The following is a 14,811-nucleotide window of genomic DNA, read 5'->3' as shown; positions in this document are numbered from 1 at the left end:
CCTGGTACAGTTCAGGAGATGGGGCGCTCGCTTGTCCCCACCCCCTTTCCTGACCTGCCGGGCTGTGTGCTTGGATAAGGGTCTGGTATGAATTTTGGGGGGACCCCAAGCCGTTTTTTGCCGTTGGGGGTTCCCCTTACAATCCATACCAGACCAAAGGGCCTGGTATGCTCTTGGAGGGGGAACCCATGGCGGTTTTATTATTAAAATTTGGCGTGGAGTTCCCCTTCGAGATCCGCAGAGTACAAGTTGCATGCCAAAGTCAGATCAGTCAAGACAGCGATCCGACTTTGATCCGACTTCAGTGATATTCAATGTTATTCTGCGCGCAATTCCAAATCGTGGCAAAACGCGGGACGCGTTTGCGATGCCATCACTTCTTATCATCTCCCCAATCTCGGTGCAACTCTTGAAATCGCAATGCGCGGCGATGTCACCCAAAAGAAGCACCTGCTCCTTTATGAGCGTCAAGCTCGTGCGTTGCGATTTTGCAGCTCGATTTATCACATGACAATTGCTGAAAAATCGCCCCACGATTGGGGTGCCATTAAGAAGTCCTGCGTTTTCCTGTGGTTTTGAATCGTGGGTAGAATAGCGGTGATTCCGCCTGTGAATTTTTTCATAAATTTTCAATTTAAATCACCTAGGTGTGAATGGAGCCTTAGTAAATCTCCCTCATAGGATGTAGTTCAGGTATTTATAAGCACAAAAGCAAAAATGTTATATATTTCAGCTTACATGTCTTTAGATGTAGTGGCTGCATTTGTTTTATTGCTTTGGAAAAATATCTGCTGATCCTTCTAGAAATCCACGGCCCTTATAACTTGCTGAGCATTGACATGTGATCTCCAACAATGTTATCATCTTTGACCAGCTCACTTTCTGTGGACTGCAGAACACCTTTCCCTGTGTAATGGAGAAGATATGGAGTAATGGAAAGGAGAGGTGTTCTGTATTCCTAACAAACTTTCTGTCCTAAGGTAATCATCTAAGGACTGGTAAGCTGCAGTATATTACATTTTTATTTTTGGGAGTACATGTTGTTTTGTTTATCCAAGGCACAGGAATGCTGGGACAAATGTTTAAATACAGTCTGTCAGTATATGTAAGTTGTATTCCTATGTGTTACCTTGTTTGGATGCTTTTTCAGTTTTTGGGGTGCACTCACGAATATCCCTGAATGTCCTTGGATATGCTGTGGTTTGTTTTTTCTTATAAAAATGTGTTCAGTTATTACCGTATTTACATTAAAGTAGTACTTCATTTGTTGTCCTGTTGTGATCTTCTATTCAGGTGACATATCCTAGGATTCCATGCCACCATCTTGGTCCTATTCTACCAGCAACTAATGACCCGCTCTGTGTGCCCAATCCTGCAGCCTCTTGGGATATGTGATGTAAATATCCCAGGAGGCTGCAGGACCAGGAACACGTCATTCTGGCCTAGGCCGTAATGGCAGAGGGTTGAAGGACACAAAATAAATAACTTATCTTTTTATTGTGGGGGGGTGTTCTTAGATGGAACTAACATTCTTTTGGGAATTAAGTCCTACTTCAACTTTGAGCTCCACGTATTGGGTTTAATTGGTAAATATCAAATGTTCATTTGCAAAATGAATTTAATTGATTAAATTGAAATGAAGTGAAAATAAATACATATATTTTGTTAGCAAAAAGCGCAGTTGTATAAATCTCAGGTGAAAACAAAAGCTCCCTATGACTAACTTGCATACATAAATGCTTTGTGCGCATATTTTGAAGGTCATATAAGGTTTTTATTTGGTACGCCCCTTAGGTAAAAAAATTCAGGTTTTTTTTTATAAAAGGTAGTAGTTTTCAGCTTTCACGTGTCAACGCTGACATAGTGATCGCATTATTGGGAACCACTCTGATTGGTCCCTGCCTGCTGGCTCTCCGAGGGTAAATTGCTTGCTAACGTGTGCTCAGCATGCTTGGGAAATGTAATGTACAGATTGAGGATGTGAAGGGATTAAGGCTACATTTTTTTCCTGGTGTTATTTCTATTGAAATCAATGGGAAAGCTTAAAATAGCATTAATGCACATTAACGTGTGTTAATTTGAATTGATGTGCATAACTATAGACATTATTGTGCAATGTAATGTGCATTGCAACCCACAATAAGTTAAACATGAACGTCTGTTGCATTGACTAACATTTTAATATGTTTCCATTGGTTTAATGGGTGATGCATTGGCCAAAACAATGTCTACCATCCGTTTTACAAATAAAGGTTACTATTAATGCATGCAGTTTATCACCGAAATATGTTTATTTTCTACACTTAAAAGCCCCATGTAATTTAGGCCCCTTTCACACTTATGCGACTTGCCCTGCGACTCAGGACTGCAAAGTTGCATGACACGTCATACCCCATGATTTCCAATGAGTACCATTCATATATGTGCGTCTTCAAGTCGCAGCGACTTCAAAGTAGTCCCTGCACTACTTTGGTCCGACTTTGATGTGACTTGAGGTCCATAGACCTCAAGATTACACAGGCATTGCTTCAAGTCGCAGCAAAAAACGCAGCAAAATCGCGCTACTTTCAGGTCGCACAAGTGTGAAAGGAGCTCAATACAAACTAGCATCTATGCAGTGAGTGTCCTTACTACTAAGGGTGCCATTTTTATATCTGCAATTAAAATTCCTTGATGATCATTCTGATCAACAACATTAGTGTGTAAAATGCAGTAACCCAAAGCAACCAATCTGAATTTAAATTTACTGTAGTCAACACCAAAATAGTATTTCTTTTTGGTTGCAATGAATTACTACACTATACAACTGCTCCTTGCCTGAAAACACACAATTTTCACTATGGATTAGGATTCTGTTTTCTGAAGGCAGTAAAGATTCCATTGACATTATATTCACTATGTCAGCACTGTGCACATTCACATTCCATTCCATTGTTTTGCTCCTAATAATTAATATTTATTTTCATTGCAAGGACACTTAAAGTGTTACTAAACCCACAACAGTAAAATCAGTCTGTATATGCAGAATAGCATGCTTGTTATACTCACTATGGAACTTAAGGGGTTAATCCTCTGCATTGTGTAAAAAGGCTGTTTTATCCTGTATGCATAGATCCTCCCCCTCCTGCACTGTCTATCTGGGGAAGGCCAGCTAACACAGGCAGGATAGCCAACCTGCAGAATAGCCGACCTGCAACATTCTCAGTTGTGTCTTTTATGCTGGAGAGAATATTTCCTTGTTGAGCTGAACTAGCCAGGTCACATGTTATTGACATCACACATGTGGGCGTGTATACAGGCTGCAGTGAAAATCTCCTCCTACCTGAACTTTCATCATTGGAGAAACTGTGCAGTTTATCACTGACCATGGTATACAGATCAGCCAAAAGGGTATATAGTGGCAATATTTTAATGTAAAAAGAAGATTTATAGGCTGTGGGCACTGGGGGGGGGGGGGGGGCAGATGAACTATTTTCATATTACTGGGTTTAGTAACACTTTAAGATTACTTTCAAATGTCTAAGATGACTTCTATTTATGAATATTGTCGTTGTCACAATGTATACATTTTTTAAGGGATCTAAATGTATTACTGAGTAAATTGAAAATAAAGAAAATAGGAGAGCTTTGATTGCAGCAGTAATGGTAGATAATTTGTATTTTACTCCTGTATTAGGGCTAGTTTTAAAAGCTATTTATTTGATTGATTTCATTGATAGGATATTGTGATGTTTCACTGAATTTACCTGTCTTTTTTTTCTGCATGTTTCAGAAAGGAATTCATGAGTGGAATTTCAGTGCAGCTACCATAAGAGGAGTAAGGCAAGTTGTGAATATTATATGTTTTTTTTCTGTTTTATGTATTTTTTAAATTAAAAAAACCTATACAGAGGAAGTATAGAGGCTGTCAATGGCATCAGCTCTTTCTGAATTGTCCTGTAAAGATTAAGTAGATCAGGAACTCTGACTTGTAATTTTCATGCTTTCAAAAACAAAAGTTGATGTCAGAGACTATCAGGCTATTAGTATTTTTGAAGGAGTGCCCCATATTTCTTTCTGTACAGGTTTCTTTTTTTCTGGGTTCCCCCGCATCCAATTTGCATGACAGGAGATTGTGACCGTCTCTCAACGGAGCCGGTTTGCATATCTCCAGAGAGGCTGCGAAGCGCATTACACAGGAGTCCTGTGTGTCTTTGGCTTCATTGTAGGTCTGAATTCAGGCAAAAATTTGGGCCTGATTCATCCCTGAAACGGAAAATATGGACGCACCGGACCCCTGCTGTGAGCCGCTCCTGGCATAAGTGTGAACCCAGCCTCAATAAAGTGGTACAAGGGCCAATCACATTTCATTTTTTAGTAGCTCAGCATAGCTATGTGAGTAACAACATGTTCTGATTGGTTACTATGGTTCAAATTTTATATTGTATTTGATTTGCATTATGGCTAAATAGAGAAGGGAAGAGAGATTTCAACATTTACATTATTAATATACAAAAATCCAAAAATATTTTGGGAAAAACACAATTTTGATAAATCAGCTGTGATTGCTAAGAGATTTTGCATCCTTAAGCCTCAGGCACATTGGATGTTTTTGTATCTCTCCTAGACATCTTTCCTCCAGGCAGGGGAATTTAGGCAGAAAAAAAGTGTGTAAGACATTTAGGCACATTTAGCTGCATCAAGCATTTGGGTGTTAATTTGACATGTCAAATCGCACCAGTGTGAACCAGGGCTGAAGCTTCAAGGTCGTGCAAGTACCAGAATTTACCTTGATATCATACACCTGTGATATGTTGTATAGCAAGTCTCAGACACAAAAAGGGAGAGGAAACACTTGGAGCCATTCAGTACACATGTACTGATTAGGAACATGCTAATTAGAGAAGAGAACAGAGCAATTACTGTATTTATTGGCGTATAACACTCACTTTTTCACCATGAAAATCGGGTGCAAATAGCGTGTGCATGTTATACGCCAATACTTAAATTTTAGCTGCCTTGGAGGGGACAGGGAGGGGGGCAGGACGAGCACCGTCAGATTACATACAGTGAGAATCTCCTGTTTACTTGGCGACCTCTGTAATAGGAAGTCCCGTCTCCTGGGCCGTCATTGGACCACTGTTCTGTCTATCATAGGAGATTCTCACTGTATGTAATCTGTCAGTGCTCGTCCCACCCCCCTCCCTGTCCCCTCTAGGCTGTAGATGGGCATCGATCAGGCACCACTGATGGCAATGGTGAGGCTGCTACATTGATGGCAATGGTGAGGCTACTGCATTGAAGGCAATGGTGAGGCTGCAGATGGGCATTGATCAGACTGCATTGATGGCAATGGTGAGGCTGCCCTTGGGCATTGATCAGGCTGCATTTATGGCAATGGTGAGGCTGCAGACGGGCACTAACCCTTATTTTGCTTCAAAGTTCCTTATTTAAAATGTAAGATTTTTTCCTGAAACTTCCCTCTTAAAATTAATGTGCGTGTTATACCCCTGTGCATGTTATACGCCGATAAATACGGTACTTCATTACTGTGCTGCTGTTCCTTCATTATCTTGTGAGCACATTGGTATGTGTTTTTGACCAAGCTCTGCCACTGAATTGGAGGGTAAGGACCTGGCTGTGTTGTCTGGAAGGAGTGTATGGATCACACGGTTGGCTAAACAGTTTTACAAACACTTGTCAAATAAAACAATTCCCATAAGTGTATTTAATTAAGCTGTGTATGAGCTGCTTGTGTAGATTTAGCTACCAGATCCCAGTTAGATGCAATCATTCCTTTCTAAGTGTTTCTGTTGTATACACAGTGGGTGTCACAGGCACTGCTGTAGAAGTATCTGATATATACCAGCATGTTTTTTTGTTAAATCAACATCTTCATCTGTTCTGAGCAAACACTTTCAAGCCTAACCTGAAAGATAAACAATATCACCATTTATTTCAGTTTGGCCATAGCATGGGATAATTATTGTGTACTATAGATGATTATGTTGTACAGAGGCAAAGCCTTTGCAAGTGTTTCAGACAGCACATTTTTTCTCATCCTGATATACTGCACAAATTACATTTGGTGGCTGAATATTGTCTGTTTCAATCGTTTGTTCCTAAATCATTCCAAAATGATTGCCTGTATAAGTTCAAATCTCTAAGCCAGGACAGTGCCAATGAGTTGTAATAGACCACATGTGACTAGTCTAGTCTACAAAATATTCCTTGCAGCATTATATGAAAGTTTTTTTTTTACCCTAATACATTCTTTGAATTAAGGTGAAATATTTACCTGAGCCCGATCTTGATTCAGCGCTGTGACCAAGAACAGCAGCTCTGCTCTCTCTCTCTCTCTCTCTCTCTCCCCGCTGGACATGGAGGCAGCAGCAGGAGCCATTGACTGCTGCTGTAAATCAAATCCAGTAAGGAGGGAATGGGGGGGCAGGGCCAAGCCATGCTATGTGTGTTTATAGACACACACAGGCCTGCTCTTGAGGCGAGACTGCAGTGTCTGCCCCCATAGCAAGCACCTTGCTATGGGGGCGGACACAGAAGAGGAGGAGCCAAGATTGCCAGAGGGGACACCAGAAGATGAGGTTCAAGGCTGCTGTGTGCAAAACCATTGCACAGAGCAGGTTAAGTATAAAGTGTTTGTGTAAAGTGTATTATAATCTTTTAAAAATTGACTTTAGCGATGTATGAATTTTCCATTCTGGCTGGAGTGTACCTTTAACCTAGCGGTGTATCATCGATGGGTGCAGGATGTTCACTGCACACGGTCCCCGAGGGGGGGGCCCCACTGTGGTCTGACCCACACTTCACCCATGGATGATAAAATTTGACAGTCAGGGCTGATCAGTGCAGTGGTGGTGGTGGGGGGGGGGCAGTTACAAGCACCGATCTTCCTGTGTGGCTTTCAATTAGGCAACTAAAAGCCGCTTCTCCTCCTCACCCTCCCATGGCTTTCAGTTGCTTCATTAAAAGCCACACAGGGGGATCGGCGCTTGTAACTGCCCCCCACCACTGCACTGATCACCCCCGACTGCCCATTGAATTTCCTTTCCTCTCTGGGCCCCCCTACCTGCTCCTCCGGCTCCCCTGCCTGCTCCTCTGGCTCCCTCTATGTTCTCCTCGCCCCCCTCGTCTTGGATCTGTCAGAGTGGAGGAAGGAGCCTGTTATTTACCGGCCCCTTCCTTTTCTGAATCATTGACTCTGTCCATTCATAACTGAAACATCATAAAGTTTGTTTACTTTGCTTCCGTTTATGAATGAACAGGAGCCTCTGTCTCTGTTCATTCATCTTCAGTGCAATTGAGGCTGCAGAGAAAGGGACTGGGGAATCTCTGTCCTTGGTCCCTTTCTCTGTCTTAATGGAAAGATTTTAGGGTCTGTTGAGACTCCTGATATCTCAGCAAAGCAGGGCTGATAAAAAAAAGAATTGTAATAAATATTAAAAATAAAATTGTAAAAAATAAAAATAAAATTGTAAAAAACTACTGACACCATCCCCCCCAATCCAAAAAAAAGCATTGTAAAAAATTAATTTGTAAAGAATAATTAAAAAAAAAATTGTAAAGAAATAAAAATAATAAAAATAAAAGAGTACTGACCCCATTAACTGCCCTACTGACACGGACCACTGCCCCATCCCCCCAAAAAAGCATTGTGAAAAAAAATTAATTGTTGCACAAATGTAGGGTCGTTGAAATGGCAAGAAGCTGTGAAATTTAGCAGTGGTAGTAATGCTACCTCAATAGATCATAGACACTGCTGAGATCTCCCCCATATTAGTTCCTCTGCTGGTCGAATGTTCTTAGTCTATAACGTTAAGCTGGATGGAAAGTTGTTCTAGAACAAACAATTTTCTAAAATTATATGTGGTTTTCATTGAGGTAATTACATTCATTCCAAAATCGACTGTTAAAGGCAAACAAAATTTTAAAGTACTTTCCAACAACATTTGTCCAGTCATCAAATGTACAAAGAATATTTGTACGAATGATTGTACAAATATTCATACTGGTGTATAGCCATCTTTAGGCTATTTTCTCTATTGGTGAACGTTCTTTAACTCCAATAGTCAAATGATGTAATGACTATTTTCCTCTTAGGATTGACCATTATTGAATGTTACAACATTCCCTAACATTCAATCCTACAAACAGGCAGCAGTTAGAATCTGATATTACAAACATTACTGATATTATTTGTTACTTTTGCAGGAATGATGAGACATTTGCATTTTTTATAAACAGACCACTTGGTGTATCCAGGTGAATTATACCTTGTTTTGTTCAGGTGGTATATGTAATTATCTTTCTCTCTTTCTCTAGACTAGTTCCCCATCAGGTCTGTTTAATTTTTGATTGACAACGCATGGCAGTGGGCGGATTTGAAAGCCGCTATTGGAGTGGATTTAGCTACTGCCGTGTGCTGCCAATCAGCAGCCATATGGACCTAATAGGAAACTAGTCTCTCAGCTTCCTATTAGGCCTGTTTAACATTTGATTCACAGTGGGTGGATTTGAAAACCACTTTTGGAGTGGATTCAGCCACTGCCATGTGCTGCCAATCAACAGCCAGGTGGACCTGATAGGAAACTAGTCTCTCAGTTCCCATCAGGTTCAGCTCACCCCTACTAGAAAACTCCTTGGCCATGTACCTATCAGTGTGACCAGGGAGGCTGGGAAGGGAGGTAGCATCCTAAGAAACTTAGGTGCCAGGCTCTGACCAATTCCTGTACCTCTCTATGACAAGTACATTAATCGGCTGCAAGAACCAACATTTTCAGTGCAGGGCCCAATGGAATTCTGAAAAGGTGTCTATGACACCCTTTATGAATTCCCCTCATTGTCTAAAGATTGGATTATTATAATAATAAACTTTATTTTATATAGCCTTTAAAGGTAGCTTCTCAAAGCGCTTTACAAAGAAAACACAAGAAATACACAGGATAAAAGAAAGGGAAAAAGAGACTATTACGAGAAAGCTTGTCTAAAGAAAAACGTTTTTAGATTTGACTTGAATGAGTTTAGAGAGAAGATGACTCTCTGATGTTCTTTGGAAGTGAATTTCAGAGTTTTGGGAAATAGCAGGAGAAGGCTCTGTCCCCCATTGAGTGGAGGGGACACAGAAGACCAGAATTTAAGGAGGCTACAAGGGGGGGGGGGGGGGTAAGCTTATAAAAGTTCAGACAGATAATGGGTGCCAAGTCATAAAGAGCCTTATAGATGAGTAAGAGGATCTTAAAGTCTTTGCGAAACTTGACAGGTAGCCAGTGCAAAGACTCCAGGATAGGGGTAATATGATCACTTGTACCAGACCTAGTGAGGATTCTGGCTGCAGAATTGTGTACATATTGTAGTCAATTAATAGTGGATTTAGGTACACCAGCGAGTAGAGTATTGCAGTAGTCAAGTCAGGAGAATACAAATGTATGGATCAGCCTTTCAGGTACAGTGTATGATAGCATAGGACGCAGCTGAGCAATGTGTGGGAAAAAGATGTTTTGACAACATTTTGTACATGTGGATCAAAAGTTAAACTAGCATCGAATATCACCCCTAGATTTTTCAATTTGGACTGAGGCTCAAGTACAGTGACATCTAAAGATAAACTATTAGAAGTGATAATCGAACCCATGTGAGGGACCCAGTATTGAGCCCTGAGGAACACTGAACTTGACTGGACCAACTTCAAACTGGAATCCGCCAAAACAAACAAAGTGACAGCGATCAATAATTTCAGAACATTTCAGAGCCAATTCAGAGACTCCAAATATGGCTTAATTTACTAAGAGTACAATCAATTCACATGTAATAAGTGCAATTTTTGTTCACTTTGAAAAGTGTAAATGCACTTTTCTAAGTAAATGATAGGAAATAAGGTGCAAGTGTTTACTTTACATACCCAGTTTTGTCTCAGGGAAATAGAAAACAGGATTTTTTCTAGCACCGGATCAGTTAATTGGAGTGAGCAGAGTTCATCTTACTTACTAAGCTTACTGAACACTCGCTTTGCTAAGTGAACAGTATCTTTTCCTTTCGTTGTGAAAACGTGTTTTCCTTATAATGGATTTCCTTTTGTAAGTAAGTAACTCATCTAAAAACAGTATTGACTATATTTTCTGTTTATTGCAGCATTTCAAAGTTTGAAGAAAGGTGCTGTTTTCTGTATGTCCTACACAATTCAGATGATTTCCAGATCTACTTCTGCACAGAGTTTCATTGTAAAAAGTATGTATATATATGCAAACCATGAGGAACCATCTGTGTATTCAGTGAGTTATCTTGGCTTTTCAAGGAGGAAAATGTAACATAGCAATTGTAGAAGGATTATATCATGTACAATTTCCCTTTTTATTGTGTATTATATTTTTCTTTTATAAAGGTTCCTTAGTGTTCACCTCAGAACACACTATGATAGACACTGGCATTATTATAATTAACCACTTCAGCCCCGGAAGATTTGGCTGCTGAACGACCGGGCCATTTTTTGCGATTCAGCACTGCGTTGCTTTAACTGACAATTGCGCGGTCGTGCGACACTGCACCCAAACAAAATTGAAGTCCCTTTTTTCCCCACAAATAGAGCTTTCTTTTGGTGGTATTTGATCACCTCGGCGTTTTTTTTTTTTTCCTCAGATATAAACAAAAAAAGAGCAACAATTTTGAAAAAAAACCACAATATTTTTTATAATAAATATCCCCCTTTTTTTTTTTAAAGCAAAATTTTTCTCAGTTTAGACAGATATGTATTCTTCTACATATTTTTGGTAAAAAAAAATCACAATAAGCGTATATTTATTGGTTTGCGTAAAAGTTATAGCGTCTACAAAATAGGGGATATATTTATAGCATTTTCATTATTTTATTTTTTTTACTAGTAATGGCGGAGATCTGCAATTTTTATCGGGACTGCAACATTATGGCGGACACATTGGACACTTTTGACACATTTTTGGGACCATTGGCATTTATACAGCGATCAGTGCTATAAAAATGCCCTGATTACTGTAAAAATGTCAATAGCAGGGAAGGGGTTAACACTAGGGGGCGATCAAGGGTTTAACTGTGTTCCCTGCTACATGTTTCTAACTGAAGGGGAAGTGGATTGACTAGAGGAAGTGATGGATCATGGTTCCTAGTTATTAGGAACACACGATCTGTCACTCCTCTCAGAACAGAACAGGGATTTGTGTGTTTACACACACACTGCTCTGTTCTCCCTCTTGTGCTCGCGATCGCTCATGGCCGGCGGTCATCGCGACCGTCGGCCACGAGCATTGGCACCCCCACTGTGCAGTGGGCGCATGCGCGTGCCTGCTATCGCGATCCCGTGAGCTGACGTATAGCTACGATGGTTTGCGGGATCGTGCCGACCTGCCACAGTAAAATGATGGCGGCTGGTCGGCAAGCGGTTAATGACCACATCAGCACTTATATTCAAGAAAGGTGGGTCCCAGAGATAATGATCAAATCATCAAATCAAAAAGGTGTGCAAAGTTATAGTTTGCTTTCTTTTAAAATCAGCCACAACCTGAGGAGAAAGGTCTGTGTCCTGTTAGAATGCTGCAGAGTCGGTCCTTTGTTCTCTTTGGAGAAGCAGTGGTCTCTTTGCAGAAGTCCGACATGCTTTTTGCTGAGTCACAGCCAGAGCTTTCCAATAATCAGGAAGTAGGGGGCATATCAGACCTCTGCAATGACTGCAGAGGTGCACTCTCAGAATGCACTCTTTGAATGACAGTTGCATGGTCATGTTACAGTTTACCCAAATTAAATTTGTATCTTTTTTTTTCACACAAATAGAGCTTTCTTTTGGTGGTATTTAATCACTGCTAGGTTTTTATTTTTTGCTAAACAATTTTTGAAAATCAAACAAACTGTTTTTATAGTTTGTTATAAAATTTTACAAACAGGTCATTTTTCTCCTTCATTGATGTGCCCTGATGGGGCTGCACTGATGGGCACTGATAGGGGCACTAATGAGGTGGCACTGGTGGGCACTGATCAAGAGGCACTGATGAGACTGCACTAATAGGTGGCACTGATAGGAGGAACAGATGGGCACTGATAGGTGGCACTGAAGGGCTCTGATAGGTGGCACTGATAGGCACTGGTAGGATACACTAATAGGCAGCACTGATTGGTGGCACTGATGATGAGGCACTGATGGGCACTGATTAGCGGCACTGATAGGCTTTGATAGGTGGCACTAGTAGGTGGCACTGGTGGGCACTTAAGAGGCGGCAGTGGCTCTCCGTGTGCGGACCGATGTGCTGTTTACACAAGCCGGTAATCTGCTTTTTTTTCTCCTCACGCTGTCAGCATGACGGGAAAAAAAAGCCAATTACTGGCTTCTGTTTACATCACGTGATCAGCTATCATTGGCCAAGATCACATAGACTTGCTGATCACAGAGCGCGCCGCCCATGCCCCGCAGGGGGCGCGCAGGCAGCACATGCACAGGAGGACGTACATGGACGCCCTCCCGCCAATTTAGGCCTGGGCTGTAGCCGTCTTTCGGCTATAACGCAGACATGAAGGGGTTAAACAAAACAGGCAATAGGTCCTGCTATGTAGGGATTTTTCTTAGACCTCCCACTTATTTTAGTCCAACATTATATTCATGTGCACCTTTATCCTTTCTACTTTTATGGTTCTGAAGTGCACGTAATTATCCTTATGTGTGAACCACAAAATAATCAAAGTAAAATTAAGAGTTTTTACACTTTATGCCACTGCACAACTCTTTTTGACTTTTGTGACTGTTACCTGACTGTTTAATCTTTTGTTGGTCCATAAGTCATATTTCAAAAAAGCTCTGACTTTATTAAAACAACCTGAAAGAATTTTATAATGGTTATATAATGTAGGCTTTATCTGTTCTAGAAACAAGTACCTCTGGATGCAAAGTTAGGTCAGCCACAGATGGTTCGAATCTTGGCCGGTTCAGCAGGACCCAGCCGAGATTTGAAGCATTATTGGGCAGGCTGAATGTACCAAACTGATCAATCGATCAACTTGGGTACAACCAGTCTGCTGGATTCACTTGTGATTATCACTAGCGGCTGCTCTCCCAGTGGGGACGACTTCCCCCACCCCCCACCGGGAGCAGACAATGGCTCAGCAGGAGGGATTCCCCCATTAGCACTGTCTGTGTTGATGGGAGAATCATGCAATCATGAAAAGAAATTTTGCACTGTCTATAGCCTGCCTAAGATACCAGCTATGAAATAACTTGCATGGCCCCTGTTTTGTGTACGTATTATAGCATATAAAGCAACACTTTACTCCATTATATTTAGTACTACTATACTGTAGGTATTTTCAGTTGTACAAGATTTTCAATATTGTAATGAATAACTGTATTTTCCAATAGAAATAATGCATTGATCTGTGGTTACACCTTTTTCAATTTTTACTTTCCTTGGTTATACAATCTTTATTTCTTTTGTTGCAGATTTTTTGATATGGTTAACAGTATTACTGAAGAAAGGGGAAAAAACACAGATGATGTGGATTTTGATGGCGATTCCCTTGAAGTAAGTATGACACTTTTCCTTCACTTAGGCTATAGCTATTGGTTGTTTAATCATTATTTAAAGTGGTTGTAAGCCCTTACATATACCCAGTGAAGGGATCATCCTCGGGTGATACACAGAGATGAAACAAATCCTCCTACATATCAGTATCTACATATCATATCAGTATTGTATCAGTATATCTGCAGTCTTCTCTTCTCTACATCTGTTCAATGTGCTGAATGTATAAGCTTGTCTAAGACCCCTTTCACACTGAGGCATTTTTCAGGCACTTTTGGGCTAAAATAGTGCCTGTAAAGCGCCTGAAAAACGGCTCCCCTGCAGTCTCAGTGTGAAAGTCCGATGCTTTCACACTGAGGCGATGCGCTGGCAGGACGTTAAAAAAACTCCTGCAAGCAGCATCTTTGGAGCGGTATATTCAGCGCTCCTAAACCGCCCCTGCCCATTGAAATTAATGGGCAGCACCGCCGAACCACAGGCAAAGCGCTGCTGCAGCTGCGGGTCATTCTAACCCTTTTTCGGCCGCTAGCGGGGGTTAAAAGCACCCTGCTAGCGGTCGAAAACCTCTGCAAAAATGACAGTAAAGCGCTGCTAAAAATAGCGGTGCTTTACCGCCGGCGGCGCCAGCGCCAGCGCCCCAGTGTGAAAGCAGCCTAATGCCCCGTACACACGATTGGAATTCCCGACAACAAAACCGTGGATTTTTTTCCCGAAGGATGTTGGCTCAAACTTGTCTTGCATACACACGGTCACACAAATGTTGTCGGAAATTCCGAACGTGAGAACGCGATGACATACAAGACGTACAACGAGCCGAGAAAAAGGAAGTTCAATAGCCAGTGCGACTCCTTCTGCTTGATTCCGAGCATGCGTGAACTTTTGTGCGGAGGACTTGTGTACACACGATCGGAATTTCCAACAACAAGTGAAGTTGGCGGGAAAATTTGAGAACCTGTTCTCAAACATTGGTGTGCGGAAATTCCGACAGCGACCATGTGGAGCATCCACATGGTCGGACTTTCCGACAACAAGCTCACATCGAACAATTCCCGTTGGAAAGTCTGACCGTGTGTACGCGGCATTAGAGTTCAGAAAATTGGGAGTGAAGAGATGAAGTTACACTCTTCAGACCTTAGGGAGGAGAGGTCTGCTTGCTGATTGGAGGGAAGGGACACCCCCCTTAACACAGCACACAGGAACATAGCTGAGACTGTCAGTCAGCGGAAACTCCCTCCCCTGTCACTATTTTTCTTTTGGTGTCAGGAAAATTGTCAGAAGCGAT

At 41.3% G+C, this 14,811-nt stretch overlaps 1 protein-coding gene across 1 annotated transcript in view; it reads left to right on the top strand.

Moving 5' to 3' along the window:
* Nucleotides 1-14,811, top strand: part of MAP3K5 (mitogen-activated protein kinase kinase kinase 5) — a 269,034-nt gene that overhangs the window by 149,422 nt on the left and 104,801 nt on the right. The window contains exons 12-14 of the mRNA XM_073627344.1: nt 3,773-3,822; nt 10,126-10,221; nt 13,448-13,529. Coding sequence (XP_073483445.1) covers nt 3,773-3,822; nt 10,126-10,221; nt 13,448-13,529 — 228 coding nt within the window. The remainder of the gene's footprint in view (nt 1-3,772; nt 3,823-10,125; nt 10,222-13,447; nt 13,530-14,811) is intronic.

This window comes from Aquarana catesbeiana, linkage group LG04 (genome assembly GCF_042186555.1).
Source record: "Aquarana catesbeiana isolate 2022-GZ linkage group LG04, ASM4218655v1, whole genome shotgun sequence".
In the NCBI taxonomy this organism is placed as follows: domain Eukaryota; kingdom Metazoa; phylum Chordata; class Amphibia; order Anura; family Ranidae; genus Aquarana; species Aquarana catesbeiana.
Note: the sequence above shows the minus strand (reverse complement) of the source record. Positions and strands in the feature narration are given on the sequence as shown.